Source organism: Hemiscyllium ocellatum, chromosome 12 (genome assembly GCF_020745735.1).
Source record: "Hemiscyllium ocellatum isolate sHemOce1 chromosome 12, sHemOce1.pat.X.cur, whole genome shotgun sequence".
NCBI classification, from domain to species: domain Eukaryota; kingdom Metazoa; phylum Chordata; class Chondrichthyes; order Orectolobiformes; family Hemiscylliidae; genus Hemiscyllium; species Hemiscyllium ocellatum.
This window is the reverse complement of record NC_083412.1, coordinates 22,337,258-22,356,103: the sequence shown is the minus strand read 5'-3', so window position 1 is coordinate 22,356,103 and position 18,846 is coordinate 22,337,258. Positions and strand designations below refer to the sequence as shown.

The window sequence follows — 18,846 nt, the reverse complement described above, 5'->3', positions numbered from 1 at the left end:
TGTTTTGACACCTGGAAACCAAACAAACTACATGAATTTAGTGTACCAAGGGGGGCAAGAAACACGGAGGTATTTTGAAAATTTGTCAGAGAGCAATTGCCATCGATCAGCCGAGCAACTGCTGGAGAGCTAACTGCCCATCTAACATCTTGCTCCCAAAGAAATTAGAAAACAGTCTCTATCAAAGGTACCTTTTCATGTAAAACATACTCACAGTAAAAAAGAAAGACAATAACCCAGAAAGATCAGCAGCCGGAAGATTGAAGACAGCAGAGAAGATAGAGACTGTGTTGTTTTGAGATTAAGTTCAAGTAATTTTTAACAAATGTATTATTGGAACAGCATTTTTTTTTAAGAGAGTTTGGGTCAGATATTAAGTAGTTAAGAAAAGGCGGGGGGTTTGGATTTATGAATAGTTTTTGTTTGGTGTTCACTATTAGAGTTAGGAAAATATTTTTTTTTAAATCATGGAAGTTTGGAGTTCCCTGTCACTCACATTTTAACAGATTACAAAGCGAGGCAAGCTTTTCTGGGTATTTATATTCACGTAGAGGTTCAATCTCTGTATTGTACAAGATTCCTCAATAGGTAGGAAAGAGAGGGTTACAAACCGTGTACAGGCAAAAAATGTTCAATTCAGAAAGGCGTCATGGGTCAGCACAGCCTTGGTTGCCAGAAGGGCCTTTTCCTGTGATGACAGTTCTTGGTTACTTCAACCAATTAGCAATGAGCCTTGACCAACTTAGGCCAATCAGAATGTAATAATGAAATTGATCATGCTCCATACTGTGGCTTGGAATTAAAAGCCTAAGAATCACCGTAAGTCCATTGTCAATTGCTAGAACATTGGCTCATTAATGTCCTTGAGGGAAGGAAATGGCCATCCTTACCTGGTCTGGCCGACATGTGACTCTACACTCACAGCAATATGGTTGACTCTTAACTGCCCTCTGGACAATTAGGAAGGGGCTATAAACACTTTAGCCAGCAACATCCTCATACATGAATTTTTTTTTAAATCACCAAGTTTTTTTTCAGTGACCAACATTTGAAAGTTAAGTTACCATGCTGTCCAAATAGAAGCAAAAGATCCTTATGATGCATGAGGAAGACCAGATACAAAGTACTAACCTGTGCCCTGAGGTAAACCAGAAAGTAAGTGTTGTAACATATCTGTAAAGTCACTGCCCTATAAGATATTATTTATAACTTAAATTTCCTGAATTACTGCATCAAGCTGTCTTAATGGTTAAATATTCAAATGAAATAATTGATATTGAAATTTGAGTTCAAAATACAACTGAAACTTACAACATATATTGGCAATTCGAACTTTTATATACAAGCATCAAAAGCCTCTCAGGAACGTGGCAATGAGAATCTGATACTAAGCCTACCAATTTTTGCATTGCTATTCAATTTGGTGCCTAAGGCCTGAGAAAATAAATAAAGTTTCCATGTATACTTGACACATGGGTCCTTGCAGATACCTATAATGAGAGTTATACAATTCATCATTGTGGATTTCAAGAATCACTTCCTAACATCTGTTATGTGCAAAGTCTGTGGGCAGGGACTTACTGGGTCCCCTGTAACTATGGTCATTCATTGATAATATAGCCTTTTGGCTGGAAGAGGGACAGAAGGTCAAAGGCTTGGATAAGGGATACCACACTTCCATACCACGTTCTGAATTTTTCCCTCATGCTAACAAACATGTCACTGATCCTTCATCCATGCTTGTCTAGGATATGACTTATCACATGAACAAGATGTATTTATTCCCATCTAATATGGTTTACATTTGATTAAAAAGGGTTGGGGGTAGATCTTCAATGGGTAGCTAGTTAAGGAGGTAAGAGAATACATGTAGAGGGTTGGTTTTGCACTATGACACTTGTAATCTTCAGAATCTTAACAGAAATAATGGGGACATAACTGCAATGTGTGGATGGAGTTTATGAGGCATGGGATAGTCAGTGCAAAACTTTGAAGTGCTTTCTCTTTTTATAGCAATAACATTGTAGATTCTGCTCTTTTCCAAGAGTCACACTGCTTTTTCACATTAGCTGTGACAAATAATGATAGCAGAAAGTCGAATGCAGAGCCAGCTTTGCAGTACTGGCCTGTTATCTAGGACAGATCTAACAGGTTTGGTTATATTTTAAGGAGAGTAACAAAGCCATTGAAATAGCATTCAATCTCAACTGAAAAATTAATTTTGCAAGGAATGCAGTCAGTAAGTTAATTGATAAACAAGACTTTACAATCCCTCCGGGGTGAAACATCTTATCTACTTTATTGAGATTCTGTCTTGCCATACCTTTAATCTCTAAGGAGGGAACCACAGGGAAATTGCCGATTCATTACAGAACAAGCAAATCCAACAAAACCAGAAAGACTTCTAATGAAATGAAGATTTGCTACCAGACAAGCAATGTTAAAACATTGGATGTAAAGTATGTAAGTGAGCTCGCTGAGCTTGAAAGTTTTCAGACGTTTTGTAACCATACTAGGTAACATCATCAGTGAGTGTCTCTGGTGAAGCACTGGTGGTGATATGTCCCGCCTCTCTATTTATGTGTCTTGTTTTTTTTAAGGTGGGTGATGTCATTTCCGGTTCTTTTTTTCAAGGGAAGGTAGATAGGATCTAAATTGATGGAGTTCTGGTTAGAATGCCATGCCTCGAAGAATTCTCATGCATCTCTTTGTTTCGCCTTCCTAGGATGTATGAGTTGTCCCAGTCAAAGTGGTGTCCTTCTTTGTCTGTATGTAAACAAACTAGTGATAGTGGGTCGTGTCTTTTGGTGGCCAGCTGATGTTCTTGTATCCTGATGTCAAGTTTCCTGCTAGTTTGGCTGTAAGCTTGAAGATCTTCTCTCGAGATTGGTAAAAACAGTTAGCAGTGCTGAGCACAATGATATCCAACCCAAACCCTAACAAATAATTTGAGTTCAGAGCATATGATTTTCAAATATTCTGCAATGTATCACGGAAAGGCCTATCAAGTAGGATATCTGATCAAAAGTCTGCTGGTTTTCAGTAAAAACACTAAGGTGGATGAGTTTATGTCATTTACAGTGATGCATCTGTCTGCCATTATCCCTTGAGATTAGACCTCACATGAACCTACTTTGGTTTGAATCAACTGAAGTGCCAGTGATGTGACCACCCCACAAAGTCTGTACTTTTTGAATTAGCTATGGCTGCTTTAGGTGCAATATACATCATGTAGTAATGTTATAGTGCACCTCAGTTTAAATGATCCCGAATCTTCTACTTTATGTAAGTGTACTCTGAATTAACCATTTCCATATTTTCATCACATAATAATGTGCAATCAAACTGCTTCAGATTAAATCAATTTGAAAGTATGGTCAATATTTAAGTTGAATGCCGAACATAAATCTGTTGGGACATGATGTTGAGGTTGTACAGGAGATTGGAGTATTGTGTGAAGTTCTGGTCACCCTGTTACAGGAAGAATGTTATTGTAAAAGATTTACCAGGATGTTGCTAAGAATGCAAAGTCCAAGTTATTAAAAATAGGCTGGATTGTTTGGGACGTTTTTTAAAATCGGACTGGAGGAGATTGAAGGGTAATGTAGGTTTATAAAATCATGAGTGGCATAAATAAGGTGAATAGCAAAAGTCTTTTCCCTAAGGTGGAGAGTTCAAAACTATAGAGGACATATTTTTAAGGTGACAGGAGAAAGATTTATAAAGGGCATAAGGGGTAACTTTTTCACACAGACAGTAGTTAGTGTGTGGAATGAACTGCCAAAGGAAACAGTGGATGCAGACACAGTTACAACTTTTAAAAGACATTTGGATAAGTACATGAATAGGGAAGGTTTAGATGGATTTGGTCCAAATGCAGGCAGGTGAAACTAGTTTGTTTTGGGAACATGGTCAAGTGGACTAGTTGGACCGAAGGGTCTGTTTCCATGCTATTTGACTTTATGACTCTGTGTCTTTTACAATAATAGCAACTATTTAATAAACTCAAATTTCATCAGTAACATTTGGGAACTTAGATTTCCTACAATCTTGCACATACAAAGACATAAAAACATAGAAATCAGATACTGCAGATGCTATAAATCTAGAATAAAAACAGAAAATGGTGAATATATTCGTTATGTCAAGCAGTATTTGTGGAAAAATACAGCTCATATTTTGAGTCTGTGACCCTTCAACAGAATTCCGAAACATTAACTCTTTCTCTCTCCACAAATGCTGCCGGACTTACTCAGTATTTCTAACATTTTTTTTCATTTATTTAAAGGAGACAGTTACATTCAAGTTGAGTCACTAACAGCTGTGTTCAGTTTAGAACAATAAATGTGCAAGAGCACTTTACCTGAAAACTTCATGGATTTCATTTTCACTGATTATACCATTATCAGCCTTTATGCAGGAGTAGGAATACAGCATCTGGTAGCATCTTACAGCACTTTTACCAGAAACTCAAATGTGACATAATGATTGTATTTCTAAATATAAAGAAAGAAAGACAGAAAAGTGCACAAAAATTGTTCGTTTTCAGCTTCAATATTAAAATGGCCACTTATCAACATGGCTAACAATTAAATTGAAAATTAAATGTGATCAGCCAGTCTTAAATGCCATTTAAATATAAAAAGGAGTACATGAGGTCAAACTTTTTTTAAAATTTAAAGCTAATGAATGCCTCAGAACAAGTCAACATCTCCTTACAAAAGGGAAATCCTCTTGGAGAAATTTGGGTTTTCTGGGATGTAAGCAGTGAGGTTGATGAAGGGAAATTAGTAGATGTGGCATACATGGGAGGTGGTGGCATAAATGGTAATGTCACAGGACTGGCAACCCAGAACCCCAAGCAAATGTTCTGGGCAGGTGATGAGATTTGAATTCAATAAAATCTGGACTAAACAGTTGGAATATGTAGTCACTGTTAAGTGAAATAAATCCAATCTGATCCATCTGGTCTAGTCTATATACGACTACAGACCCACAGTAATTTGGGTGACCATCTGGACAAAAAGGAATGGGCAATAAATGCTGCCCTAGCCAGTGATGTACACATTCCATAAACATTTTTCTTTCAAAAGGCATTCAACAGAGTAAAACAGAAATGTTTAATATGCAGGATAGGGACTCATGGTGCTCTGAAAATGGATGTTTCAAATTGGCAGACAGTGAATAGTGGAATACCAAGAGAGTCAGTGTGGATTTACTACATATATATTCATGATTTAATTGAAGGGACAGAGAATCATGTATTTTAGTGTTCTCATGATGCAAAGCCAGCTGAAAAGACAAAATGTGGGGAGGTGACAGGGGGAACTCAGAGGCTACAAAATAAACAGACAGGTTAAATAGGTGGGCAAGATGCCATGGATTACATGATAGGGTCATGTGCAGTTATTCATTTTGATTGTAAGGACAGAAAAACAGAACTTCTTTCAAAAATGTGTGAAAATCTGAAGTGTTGATGTTCAAAAACACTTGGGTGTGTTTGTATAATGAGTGTTTGAGATGAGCTACTGGCATGGATTGAGGCTTGGCTGTCTGACAGGAGGCAGAGAGTTGGGATACAGGTTTCTTTTTCGGAAATGGCAGCTAGTGACAATTGGTGTCCTGTAGGGTTCAGTATTGGAACTGCAATTGTTCATGTTATATATTAATGATCTGGATGAAGGGACTAGGAGCATCCTGGCGAAGTTTGCCTATGATACGAAGTTAGGCGGACAGGCAGATAATTCTGAGGAGGTGGGAAGGCTGCAGACTGATTTAGACAGTTTAGGAGAGTGGTCCAGGAAGTGGCTGATGAAATTCAACGTGAGCAAATGCGAAGTCTTGCATTTCTGAAAAATAACACACAGGCATGGACTATTTTCTAAACGGTGAGAAAATTCAGACAGCCAAAGTACAAAGGGATCTGGGAGTGCTAGTTCAGGATTCTCTAACGGTAAACATGCAGGTTGAGTCTGTGATTAAGAAAGCAAATGTAATTTGGAGGATTGGAATCTAAAAGCAACGATGTGCTACTGAGATTTTATAAAGCTCTAGTTTGGCCCCATTTAGAATTCTATGTCCAATTTTGGGCCCTACACCTCAGGAAGGACATACTGGCACTGGAGCATGTCCAGTGGAGATTCACATGGATGATCTCTAGAATGGTAGGTGTAACATATGATGAATGGCTGAGGATCCTGAGATTGTATTCATTAGCGTTTAGAAGGTTGAGGGGAGATCCACAACAAACTCACAAGATAACGCATGGCTTAGAAAGGGTTGTACACACTGGGAATTTGTTTCTGTTCGTCGGAAAGACCAAGACCTGTGGGCACAGCCTTAGAATTAGAGGGGGTCAATTTAGAACGGAAATGAGGAGACATTTCTTCAGCCAGAGAGTGGTGGGCCTGTGGAATTCATTGCCACAGAGCACAGCAGAGGCCGCGACGTTAAATGTCTTCAAGGCAGAGATCGATAAATTCTTGACCTTGCAAGGAATTAAGAGCTATGGGGAGAGTGCAGGTAAGTGGAGTTGACATGCCCATCAGCCATGATTAACTGGCAGAATGGACTCGATGGGCCGAATGGTCTTACATCCAATCCTATGTTTTAAGGTGTTATGGCGTGCAGAAAATTAGCATGTAGGTACAGCAAGAATTCGGAAGGCAAATTATATTTTGGTCTAAAGTTCAGAAGCAAAAAGATCTGGTTCAATAATAAAGGTTTTGGTGAGACTACACCTGGAGTGCCAGGTGCAGTTTAGTTTTCTACATTTGAGGAATAATGTTCTTTCAAGTGTGACGAGTGGACTGTCCTACACTTTGCAGCTAAGCAATTTGAATTCATTTTCTCTGGACCTTAGAAGAATGAGAAATAATTTCATTGAAACGTACAAGATTCTGAAGAGTAAAAGCAAAATACTGCACATACTGGGAATCTGAAATAAATATAGAATGCTTAAAAAAAACCATATCTGGCAGCACCTGTGGAAGGAGAAACCGATAACTTCCTGAGTCCAATATGACTACTCTTTAGAAATGAAACGTGTTGGAATTTTTAAATCTATTTTTGACAGAAGCAGAAGAGAAAAAAGGTGTAACGGCCAAGTGCAAAAGGCAAAGGAAGTGTTATTGGCGGCAAAAAGGAAAAAAAAATGTAAAGTTGGTGTAATTTAATGTGTGAAAGGGAGAGAATGGGTTCTCTTTATTAAGAGCCAAATAAATATTACTCAGGACAATGGTGTGGGATGGAGGGAGGAAGAGAAAGGAACAGAGGAAAGAGGATTGCTCTACCGACCTGCTAAAAAGGTCTGATGATTCTTGACAAGGTGGTTGCTGAGAGACTGTTTCCACGACTTGGAGAATCTAAAACAAAGAGATAGTCTCAGGATGAGAGGCCAATCAATTCAGACAGAGACAAGAAGAAATTACCCCACTTAAAAGTTTATGAATTTTTGTAATTCTCTGTCTCAGGGTCTTATGGATGTTGGATCGTTGAAGACTAAGGGAGACAGATTTTTGGTCTTTTGGGAAAAGGGAGAGAAATTGAAGCATAAGATTAGATATGGTCATATTGAATGGCAAAGCAGTTTAAATGAGCTGCATCAACTACTGCTATTTCTTGCAGTCATACCAAATTATGTGTTTACTCATTAAGAATAGTTCAAACATTTCTGCTAAATTAAATTTCAGTGACATATTTCCTCAAACATATTACAAGTATTTTGACACTGACATGGAGGGTGGAGATTTCTAGTTGCATTCACGAAACAGTCTAATACTATAAACTCCAAACTCTACCCTTATCTGTTGAGAACTTATGAAAGGTGAAGCATGATCTTGTTGAGGTTTCAAATGACGATAGAGAAACGTCATACCTTCTAGATTCAGAGTGTGACTCCAGCTGTTGTTTGGCAGTATTTAGATGACGTCCAGTGAAAAAGTACTTTAGTCATGGGTAAAAGAACAACTCATAAGAATGCTGGGTAAGATCTTAGAGGCATTATAGAGACATGGCTACAAGGACATCAAAGCTGAGAACAATATTCAAGGGTATTTCAAATGACTTTTTAAAAGGAATAGCAAGAAGGAAAATGTGGTGAGGTAGCATTGTTGATATGGGATGGAAGAAGTACAATAACACGAAATAATCTTGGATTGCAAGATATAGGATGCATATTGGTGGAGGTAAGAAACAAACAGGGGAAGAAGTCCTGGATGTAGGTTTGCTTGCTGAAAATCCAGAACCTCAACCTGAGTTACAAATCTTCTCAAAAGTCGCTAAGGGGAAGAAGTCATTGGTAGGAAGCCCTCTAATAGTAACTAAATGGTGGAACAGAGAATAAATCATGAGACAATGAGGAGATGTAACAAAGGTAGCTCATGAATCATGGATGACTTTAACCTGCATGCAAACTGGTAAAGCTGGAGAAATGCTCATATCTTCAGCAGGATCCTCTTTTGGAGTATGCCCTGATCCTAATTTGCAGAAGGGTGTATAATTGAACCTGCTACCATCACCCTTTCAGGTTATCCTTCCAGATAATAAAAAATCCACTGTAATAAGAAATTTTCCCCTTGAAACTTTTGCCTTTTAACTCAGATCTGTGTCCTATGGTCATGTTGTCCTGCCAGTGGGAATACTTGTGTCTATTTACAAACAAGCAGACAAAACGCGCCCAGAAACTCTAGCCACATTATCTTACATCAAAGACATCTCTGAAGTGATTGCCGGACTACTGAGACTTCTTGGCATCAATGGTAGCCCACAAACTTATTAACACATTTGAAAAGCGGCTAATGATCCTAAAAGACCTTATGCAAACAACCAGCCAACCAAATGTCATTTACAAAATACCATGCAAGAACTGTAACAAACACTACATCGGATAAAAAAAAGCAGAAAACTAGCCACCAGGATACATGAATATCAACTAGCCACAAAAATATATGACCCACTATCATTCGTATCCTTACAAACAGATGAAGAAGTACACCACTTTGACTGGGACAACACATCCATCCGAGGACAAGCTAAACAGAGATACGTTTGAGGAGAATTCCTAGAAGCATGGTATTCTAACTGAAACTCCATCAATAAACACATCAGTTTGGACCCCATTTACCATCCTCTGAGAAAAAGAACCGGAAATCATATCACCAACCTAAAGAAACCAAGACACACAAACAGAAAGTGCAACATAACATCAACATTTCACCAGAGTCTCACTGATGATGTTACCTAGTATGGTGACAAAATGTCTGAAAATGAACCTTCCGGCTCAGTAAGCAAACTTACATCCTATTTAATCTTGCAAGACCTTTCGTTGTTTTGAACACCTACGTTGAATCTCCAACTTTTCTGGAAGTTCTAAAAATATTTAGAAACAGACTGTAAGCATTAATGCTTCTATTTCACATAAGAAGTTCCTGTACTTTTCTTAGTGTTATTTCTATTATGTTCCTGTCAGAAACCAAAGTACTACTACACCACGCACAAAATAAAACAAAAGATTCTAGATTTTTGAACATTTGCATAATGAAAAATAAATTTACCATTTTAGTAGTTTGCAATCACTGAACTACCACAGAAGTCTTCATTCTTAGAACTTGTGAATTCCTTAGATATAGATGAAAACTGGTTGAAAATAAATTGTAAACTTTAGCTTAACAATCCATATGACTCACATGTTCAATAAGTAATTATTTTGTTACAATCCCTATGGAGGCCATTAATGTTTAAAGGGAAATTCAAAATCCCCATTAATTACCAAAAAGAAGCAGCTACAAGATTCCATAGATTATTTGACAAGACAATGATCAGAGAAATCTACATCTGCTAAATAAGCATGACCTTAGGTCATCACTTACTTGGAAAACTGCAATAAATTACAATCACATATATGCTGGAAAAAGACTGTCAAATTCTCATGAACCTCAAATTTTCTACATGTTTTCCATCATAAAGTCTTCAGCTTATTATCAGGTTTTCAAAGTTAACCACTTTATTGGGATTCACTCTAAACATATCCACAGCTCCTCTGCAAGGTCTGGGATTTTTGAGTGCAAGACTGAATTTCATTTGCAATTTCTGCACAGTGATTTCATCAGAAAATAATAAGTACCCTTGATTTCTAATAACTCTACACTACTGGTACACATCTGTTCCAGTTTTGAGAAATTATTTTCCTCTACCTTCTGAACTCAGGGCTTATGCTTATCAACTTAAGTGATTTCAGTTTCAACCTTGTGGATCTCCAAGGTGAACTACTTGCCTCTGCCTGTAAATAACATCAAAGGGCAGTTCTTTGCAACTATCTCTATAGCAATGTGGCATATTTGGAATGTTCTAAATAAAAGAATTTAACAGTAATTAACTCAGTTTCAACATCAAACACTGATTCAGAGACCTACATGAATAATATAAATTTCTAATAAAGTCAGGACTTTGGCTTGCTGACTGCAGTTTCGCAGATGAGTGAAGACCATTGTTATTTTCATTACTTTCATCCTCCAAACTCTTGACCTGTCAAGTACACATGGAAGTACCTCTCATGTGCAAATATTGTCAGTAGTCTGGCATCAATGACCTCCACAGGTGGAGTTAGCTTTCATTTAAACATTTAATTCTGCACAAGTAACTGTTATAGATTTAAATTATCAATATAAACCCAGAAATTAGATGATTATTACAAGTTTGAGGGACTATGACCATCAAATATTGATTTAAAATACAATTAACTAAACTCATCCAGAGAAATAATATTTTGTAAGAAGAAACGGAAACATTTTACAATTGCATTAGTCCAACGCACTTGTAAATTTTGTAGATTAACAAATCAGTTCAACAACACTGTCTTTCCAAGGTACGTCATATAAACAAACAAAATAGGAACAAAAGTATGCCATTTTTGAGGCAGTGTTCCTAAAGCTGTACAATCCTCTTGGAAAAACATCATTCTCATCTTTGTCAAGGGCAACCCGTAATCTTAAAAATCAGAATACCCCAGTCTGGATTAACACACAACAGGTAACATCCTTTGCAGATGTATCCCTATCAAGACCATTCAGGATCTTATATACTTCAAACAAGTTGCCCTTCACTTTTCTAAACTCCAGTGGAAACAAACCCAGATTGTCTAATCTATTACGTTGAGACCTTCATTATTTTTATTTTGATCATTTTTGGTTTGGAGCCATGTACAAAGAGCTGAAGATGGTCTTTGGATTGTAGGCAGCAGCTTTTTTTTTTAATAAGGAGAACAAATGGGGCTGATGTTTGTTTCTGAGCCAGGCCTGACAGTTAATTACAGGTTAAAGTTGTTCAAGGTACTCTATTAATGTCTCAACTCCAGACAAGCATTTTGTTCAAATAAATAGCAGTTGTTTGAATGTTAACAAGGGCCTTGCAAGGAGGTCAGTGCCAAGAGAATGTTGGGAAACAAATAGCAGGTAGACAAACCAATGTTTGAACTGACTTTTGAACCTCATTTAAGTCAAATGAACTGTGGCTGCTAAAGCTACAGAATGATGGTTTTATTGTTCCCTGGTTATCGTCCAATTATCAACTTATTCAAAGTTCAGATAATAAAATCTGAGTTCAAAGAGTTAAGCACCATCACATGGCTGCTACTACAACCAACGTCTATTAAACATCAAATGCTTAAATGCTGAGGATCTATGCCTTTACTATCCTTACAAATATTGAGATCCAGATTCACACCATCTTTCAGGTGACAAAAATTTCTTATACCTTCTCCAAGCCTCCTGCATCTTACTTTAAATCTATGCTGCCTGGTCAAGTTCTTTCCTGTCTCCTGACCTATGCCCCTCTTGATCATGTCCCCGCTCAATCTCCTCTGCTCCAAGGAAAACAGCCCCAGTCTATCCAAAATTCTGCAGCCCAGACAACATCCTGATAAATCTCCTATATACCCTCTCACATGCAATCAGACCTATTATATACTGCAGATTCCAAAACTGCACACAATACTGTAGCCTAACCAACTTTTTATGCTGCTCCAGCATATCCTTCTTGCTCTTAATGCTTTGCATGTCTTTTGGTGCTTGAAGATGGCAGGACCAAAGACAAGGTGGTTAAAAAAGTAACAAGGGATGATTTCCTTCCTTGGCAAAAGTGTGAATCCAAAAGCAAATATGTAATTCTGGAACTAAATAAGACACGAGTTGGACCATAACCAGCAATTTGTGTACAGTTCTGATCACCACATTATAGCAAGGACAGAACTGGTGAAGAGAGAAGACAGAGCAGCATTTTTAAAATGTTAATGAGGGCTTTGATAGAGTGGATCGGAAATACATGCTTCACTTCACAGAAAACAGACATTTAAGGTGATTGATGGAAGAAATTGCGGGCATATGAGAAAACTCATTCAGCAGAAGGTGGAGTGAGTCCTCTAACATCTGGTTATTCTTTCCACTGTGTTTTGCCACTCATTGAGAACTTCATGCTGATTTGACTCCAGCTTCAAATCTCTATTCTTGCTTTCAAAAATATAGCTCCACTAATCCTGTAATCTCCAACCTTAAACTTTCATGTTTATGCTTACTGATCATTGTTCATGGCTTGTATCCTTTGCAAGTATTTGGAAATATCTTCCTATATTTGAAGAATGCTGCAGAAAAGTTATCAACTCCACATTTAATCAATTGCAAAGCTAAGTACTGATAGTACTTGCTAGACGACTTTTGAAATGAGTCTGTTTATTATTTACTTTATTTGGCATCTTTGAAAGTTTTGCTTAATTTTGCTTTGTTTAATTTAGAATCAGTGCAAGTGACTCAGACAGTTTTCAGGCCAGATGTCAATGCAGGATTTTAGAAATACATAAATTAGGTGGTTAGTTTGATACGATGAATGGCTAGCTACTGTTTTTATTTCTTTAGGTGAGTTTTTCTTCCATTCACTTGCGACTTTTAAAAAGTAACAAGATTAAACTAGCTTTCTCCATTTTAAATTCATGATAATTTTTTACATAATTAGAAACAAGCTCTGAACACAAACTCTCTCCATCATTCGTCACCAGGATTTGGAACTTAGAACCATCAGTAAAATTAGTTTGAGACATCAAAGCAATATAAGCTCTGCCACATAATGGATTCTATTCTCCCTGATAAATGCTTAGCATATACCTATACCAATAAAATTTTAAAATGCTACTTCATTCAAAATTGCTCGCTGAATCTAAGAATTTAGTTCCTCATTAAAAAGCAATTAGGACATCAGGAGAGAGAGTTAGATTAAACATAAGAGCTGACAATAGTATTAACCTGCAGATTTGCAAAAATAGTCTAAAACAACTGCCTAGGTACAATTATTCAGAAAAAAATTACTCTCTAATAAAGGACTAAACTTTTTTTTCCCTCTGTAAAGTGTATTGCAAGCAACAAGATTTGCAACAAGAATACTTTCCAAAAAAATTATTTTCCCCAGTTTTTGGTTTTGTAGGAATGATTTAAATTTCTTACTTTGTCACAAACAGGTTATAGTGTTTAATCTTCATAATAATTTGGACAAAATTACAAGGAAAAATTCCTACTCTAAAGTTCAGTGGTTATTCAGGACAACTGCAAGTACTGAAAGGATATAAATACAGGAAAGAAACAGTCAGCAGATTATGATGGACTGAGTGGGGAGGCATTGAGGTGGAACAAACTAGCCTCATATCCTCCAACAAATAGCTTTGACTGAGTACAGAAAATAAATAAGGATTATAAAAGTGAGCTTCCATTGCCAATCTGTTTTTGGTACAAAACAGACAGTGTTGGCAAAGCTAGGATTCATTGGACATTCCTAACTGTCCTTGAGAATATAGTAACAAGCAGTCTAATGAAGTATGACAAACCATGCTATATACATCCAAGATTAAATGGGAATAGGAAGGCAAATTGCTGTACATGGTACTCTCATCTAGCTGCTCCCCTTGTTTTTTTTAGGTGAAAGAGATCACAGGTTTGGGAGCTGCTGACAAAGAAACGTTGATGAGTTATCGCAATTACTCTACAGGCAGTACACAGGACTGCCACACTAGTGGAAAAGAAAGAAGTTAGATAGACTGGTGGATGTGAACCAAAATAGAGGCCTTGATCACTCTGTTTAATCTCCACCTTAGTTCTTAATGTTGTTGCAGCTATGCCCATCCAGGTGAAGTGAGTATTACATCACATACCTGACCTATCACTTGAAACGATGGCGAACATCTGGGCAGTCAAGAACTAAGTTACTCACTCCAGAAGCCATAATTTTAACAACTGATCAAAAACTAAAACAGGACTAGACATACAGTGGAGAATTTAATAATGGTAATAACATTAAACAGTGAGGGGACGTGGCTAAGTTCACACATTGTGGTTATTGAAGTGGTTATTTTTGTGACAAATGTCTGCCTATGCCTGAACATTATTCAGGTTTTCTCACTTGTAGGAATGGATACCTCCTGATTTCCATATTTTCAGAGAATGTTTTCAGATTCAATTTTTAGCATGAATAACAAAAAAAAGAGAATGCAAGAAATTATCGTCAGAAAGCATAGTTGATTGAAAAAAAAAATCACTGTTTATTTCAAAAATCTGTGAAACGCAAAACAAGATATGGACTGGAGAAAGCCACAGTTAACCTAAACATATACAAAGTCAAAATAACCATCCTGCCTCATCCTGCAGCCAATATCTTGATCCACAATCTTGCAGGTTAGAGCACTTCAGATGTATATCCACGTACACATTAAGTGTTCAGAGTATTTCTTTTGCTATCACTTTCAGGCATCCAGTTCCAGACCCTCACCACTCTATTGATACAAAGGTTGCCCCTCAAATTGCATCTAAACCTTTGGACACATACTGCAAATATGTGACTTTGGTTATGCATCCTTGAATGATGTGAAACATAGTTGAAAAGTCTCAAATTACTTAAAGAAAACAATCCTTGCCTATTAATTGTCCTTGTAGTCAAAACTCTCCAGGCCAGACAACATCCTTGTAAATTGCCTCCATAGTGCACTCATATCTTTCTTACTGTGCAGTGACCAATATTCCACACGGTATTCTAGCTGTGGCCTAACTGCATTCTATGTTGTTCCAGCATTGTCCCAGTTCTTTTATTCTCCGCCTCTGCTAAAAAAAAGTATCCCACAAACGTTCTTGACCACCCTACTTGCCTCTGTCCAGTCACATGAACATGCAATCCAAATTACTCTGCAGTTCTCCGTTCTGAACGCTCATTATTCCCTTGCCTTGTTAGCCTTATCCAAAAGCAATCCCTTCCATTTCTCCAAACTGAACTCCATTAGCCATTACCCTTCCCATCTGACTGGTCCATTAGTATCTTACAAAATCAGCTGTGTCTCTCCAGCAAATTTGATGATGTGACTTTTTATCACATTGAAATCATTAATACGCAAGTGAATAATTGAGACCCCAACATTGATCCTTTGACACCAATGGTCATATGCTGCCAATTTGAATTCCCTGCCCATGATCCCTTCTCTATACACTTCCACACAACTAACTCCATGGAGTCAGAAACATGAACTTTCAACTCCGGTGTGGCTTCACATTAGTTGTCTAAAGATGATTCATACCAGACTCTAAACGTTAGCTCTGCATTTCTTTCTCTCAGATGCTACCAGACCTGCTGAGTTTCTTCAGCATTCTCTGTATACATTTCCAATCTAACATCACTGTTGCAAAGACAAGTTTTGATCAATGAGGTGCACCTTTGTTTTTAAGAGTCAGATTTCCACCATCAGCAATATTTGCTTTAATTTGAAACGTATCCAGTACACCGCAGGTAACAGGGAAATGATTCACTCCCATCTACCGCTGTGCAGCTCATGTGTGTTCTACCTCTAAGCCAAGGCTGGGTCCATCTGCCACTGCTCCTTTTATCCCACGAGAATCAGTTTTTCTCATTGTTCAGTCGTGAGATTTTATCTCACCTATGTAAAGAAACTGGACCCAGGAATGTCCATTTACTCTCCCATCAAAATTGACAGGACCCCTGTCTCCCTGTTACAGGAAAGATGTTGTTAAACCTGAAAGGATTCAGAAAAGATTTACTAATATACTGCCAAGGTTGGAGGATTTGGGCTATAGGGAGAGGCTGAACTGGGGCGGGGGGGGGGGGGGAAGCCAGAGAAGGTGTGGTTAGTTGGAGCAGAGAGCTGGCAGGGTCTGTCTGACAGGTTATACCAGGAATTATTTGCACGTATATCCGCATTTGGACTGGTCCATGAAGTCGCGGTCACACTTGAAAGTGATGCGGATACAGGTCACGCTCAAAACGCTCCCAAATTCCACGCCAATGTTTCGGATCAACAACCTTCCAGCATGATCTTTGCGGCAGTCCCCCGACAGCGCACACACACCCAGCTGACAGTGCAGCCTTCCCCCGCCGAAATGTCACAGCCAGCAGCGTCATCCAACGGTTAACGGCCGACAGCAACCGGAACCGGAACACTCTCCCATCAGCGCGAGGGGAGGGGAGACCGAAACGGAAGTGTCGGCGCTCGAGTCCTCCGCTGCCTTCCTGCCCGTTATCAATGAAGGCGCTGCTCAAGTTCCCGCCTCATTGCCAACCGGCTAAAATCCTAACCGTCATCCGTCACTGTGCAGCACTAAATCCCGTCCCCCACGGCTATCCGTCGCCCCAGTGAAAACAGTCCGGCCGTTCAAAGGTTCCGGGCTGGCCGGGGAGGAGCGCGCATGTGGTGCTGTTCAAGGCGCGCAGTGGGTCAAACCCGGGGAGACTGTGATCAAAGACTGAAACAAAAACCCATTTATTCGCACCAAGCTCAGCAAGCACAAACCAAAATAAAAGTGATAAAGTAGCCAAAAGGCCACTGAGATTAAGAAGATAGGAAATCGGTACAGTTTAACCAGCCAGCAGCCTCGGTGATTCCCACCTCAGATACAGTGTGTCCAACTGTCATCATTCTGCCTCTCAGCTATCGGGGAGTTTCAATACTCTCCTGAACAGGAGAAGAAATAATTTAAAATACGATTGCCAATCCTGAACGGTTTGGCTAATTCATTAGAATTGATTGCATTCTTATGTTGTATAAAATATGCTTCTTTAAATTTTTTTTAGCAGGCAACATTTGTTGCATCGCTTCCAATTGAGATGACAGATTTGAGGTGGCGTTTACGTCTTGTTCTCTCCACATCTTTCTTTGTTCCCCTAACAGCCTGTGAGAGGCAAGCTCACACCATGATGGCAGCAATGGAATCGGAGGCAGTTATGTGCTGGAAATGTAGTTCCAAAGGCTACGCTCGAACACAGAACAAAACATAAGTGACCAATAAGACATACAATACCAGAACACTAGCAGCAAGGAAAATGTTAAGAAGGTGTGTCAATGCAAAAACATTAATGTGGAACAGAGTCCAGAGATCAGAAGATGATCAAGCATTCCATATTGTTAAACTCATATAACCTGTCAATAGTATAAGGCAATCAGAAGCTTTTATAAACATGACTAACTGCCCTGAAGGGACAGGATGGTACACACCCAAAGCTACAACAATGGGAACCACTAAATATAAGTCATCTTGAAGGACATGTACCTTGCAAGTGGCACTCCATGTTTCAACCCACAAGAGACCACCTCACAGCATATAACCAATTCCATGCATTAGCAGAATCACACTGTGCCAAAAAAAGCTCATCCTGGCTTTCTGAAATCTTCTAGCTGGTAGAATAGCAATGGTGCAGCAGCGGCACAGGTCTTACTATAGTCACAAGTGATGTAATTCAAACCACATCCATCCTGAGGGAACAGACCTCGCATGATGCAATAAAATTACTCAATGATCTCAAGTGGCTTTACCCAGACAGACTGAAAAGACTGGAAGTATTAATGGTGATGCATTATTGGATCTTAAATATGTATTTAATTTATTCTCCTGCGGGATTTGGATATTGCTGCTGATATTTGTTGATCTTGAACTGAGTGGCTTGCTAGCCCATTGTAGAGGGCTGATAAGAACTAACCACATTGCTATAGATCTGAAGTCACATGACTCTAGATCAGACAAGGACATCCTTCCCAAAGATAAATTAGTAAAATAGATGAGTATTTACAAAATTCGCATTATGCCATCACCTCATCTTAAAGTTGATGCAACTCCAGATAACGTTCCTCCAAGGAAGTGCAGCGTGCACATCAGGGGACAAGAACTAAATGTGATGGAGTGAAATGCTATAAAACAAAGGTTAACTAGCACACAGATTGGTTTCACTCCATTACTAATGTTTTAAAGCAAGATGGCACTATAATAGTATGCCTAGATCCAAGATGCCTCAGACATTCAACTAAAAAGGTATTCTTACAAAATACTGATCCTGGAAGAATGAAAACCTAAATTTTCCAGAGCAAGATTCTTTTCCAAGATAGATGCAAAACATGGCCATTAGTCCATTCATTTAGCAAAATATTTCCAAGATCTTATAACATTTAGAACATCATATGGGCAGTATTGTCTCTGATGATTGCCACTTGCTTATCAGTTAGCCAAGACACATTCCAACAGTACGTGGATAGGAATATTGAGAATAAATTTGGTCATATTTTTACAGCTGATGATATTGCAATCACGGGTAAGACAAAGAGGTTTCAGGTATTGATGGTGGCAACATGATAACATGGCTTAGCATTTAAAAGCACAAAGTGCCAGGTGAACATTAACCAGCTAAGCATTTTGAAGTCCATTTATTGTCCCAATGAGGTTTGTTCTGATTCTGATAGCCATATAAATACTGTGGCTACAAATCAAGTCAGATACTGGGAATTGTGTGGTGAGTAACTCACCATCTGACTCCCCACAGCCT

General features: G+C 38.5%; 1 protein-coding gene across 9 annotated transcripts in view; it reads right to left on the bottom strand.

Annotated features, from left to right (window-relative positions):
- setdb2 (SET domain bifurcated histone lysine methyltransferase 2) overlaps positions 1-17,606 on the bottom strand; it is a 92,823-nt gene extending 75,217 nt beyond the window's left edge. For 2 of the 9 annotated variants that reach the window (XM_060833382.1, XM_060833389.1), the window contains exons 1-5: positions 16,339-16,615; positions 9,555-9,636; positions 9,298-9,369; positions 7,297-7,364; positions 4,364-4,496 (exon numbers count right to left, since the gene is read on the bottom strand). In XM_060833382.1, coding sequence (XP_060689365.1) covers positions 4,364-4,437 — 74 coding nt within the window. In that variant the 5' untranslated portion in view covers positions 4,438-4,496; positions 7,297-7,364; positions 9,298-9,369; positions 9,555-9,636; positions 16,339-16,615. Of the gene's footprint in view, positions 1-4,363; positions 4,497-7,296; positions 7,365-9,297; positions 9,370-9,554; positions 9,637-16,208; positions 16,616-17,582 lie in introns of those variants that run through there. The other 7 variants (XM_060833383.1, XM_060833384.1, XM_060833385.1 and 4 more) reach the window with 7 other exon arrangements.
- Positions 17,607-18,846: the final 1,240 nt, after the last annotated feature.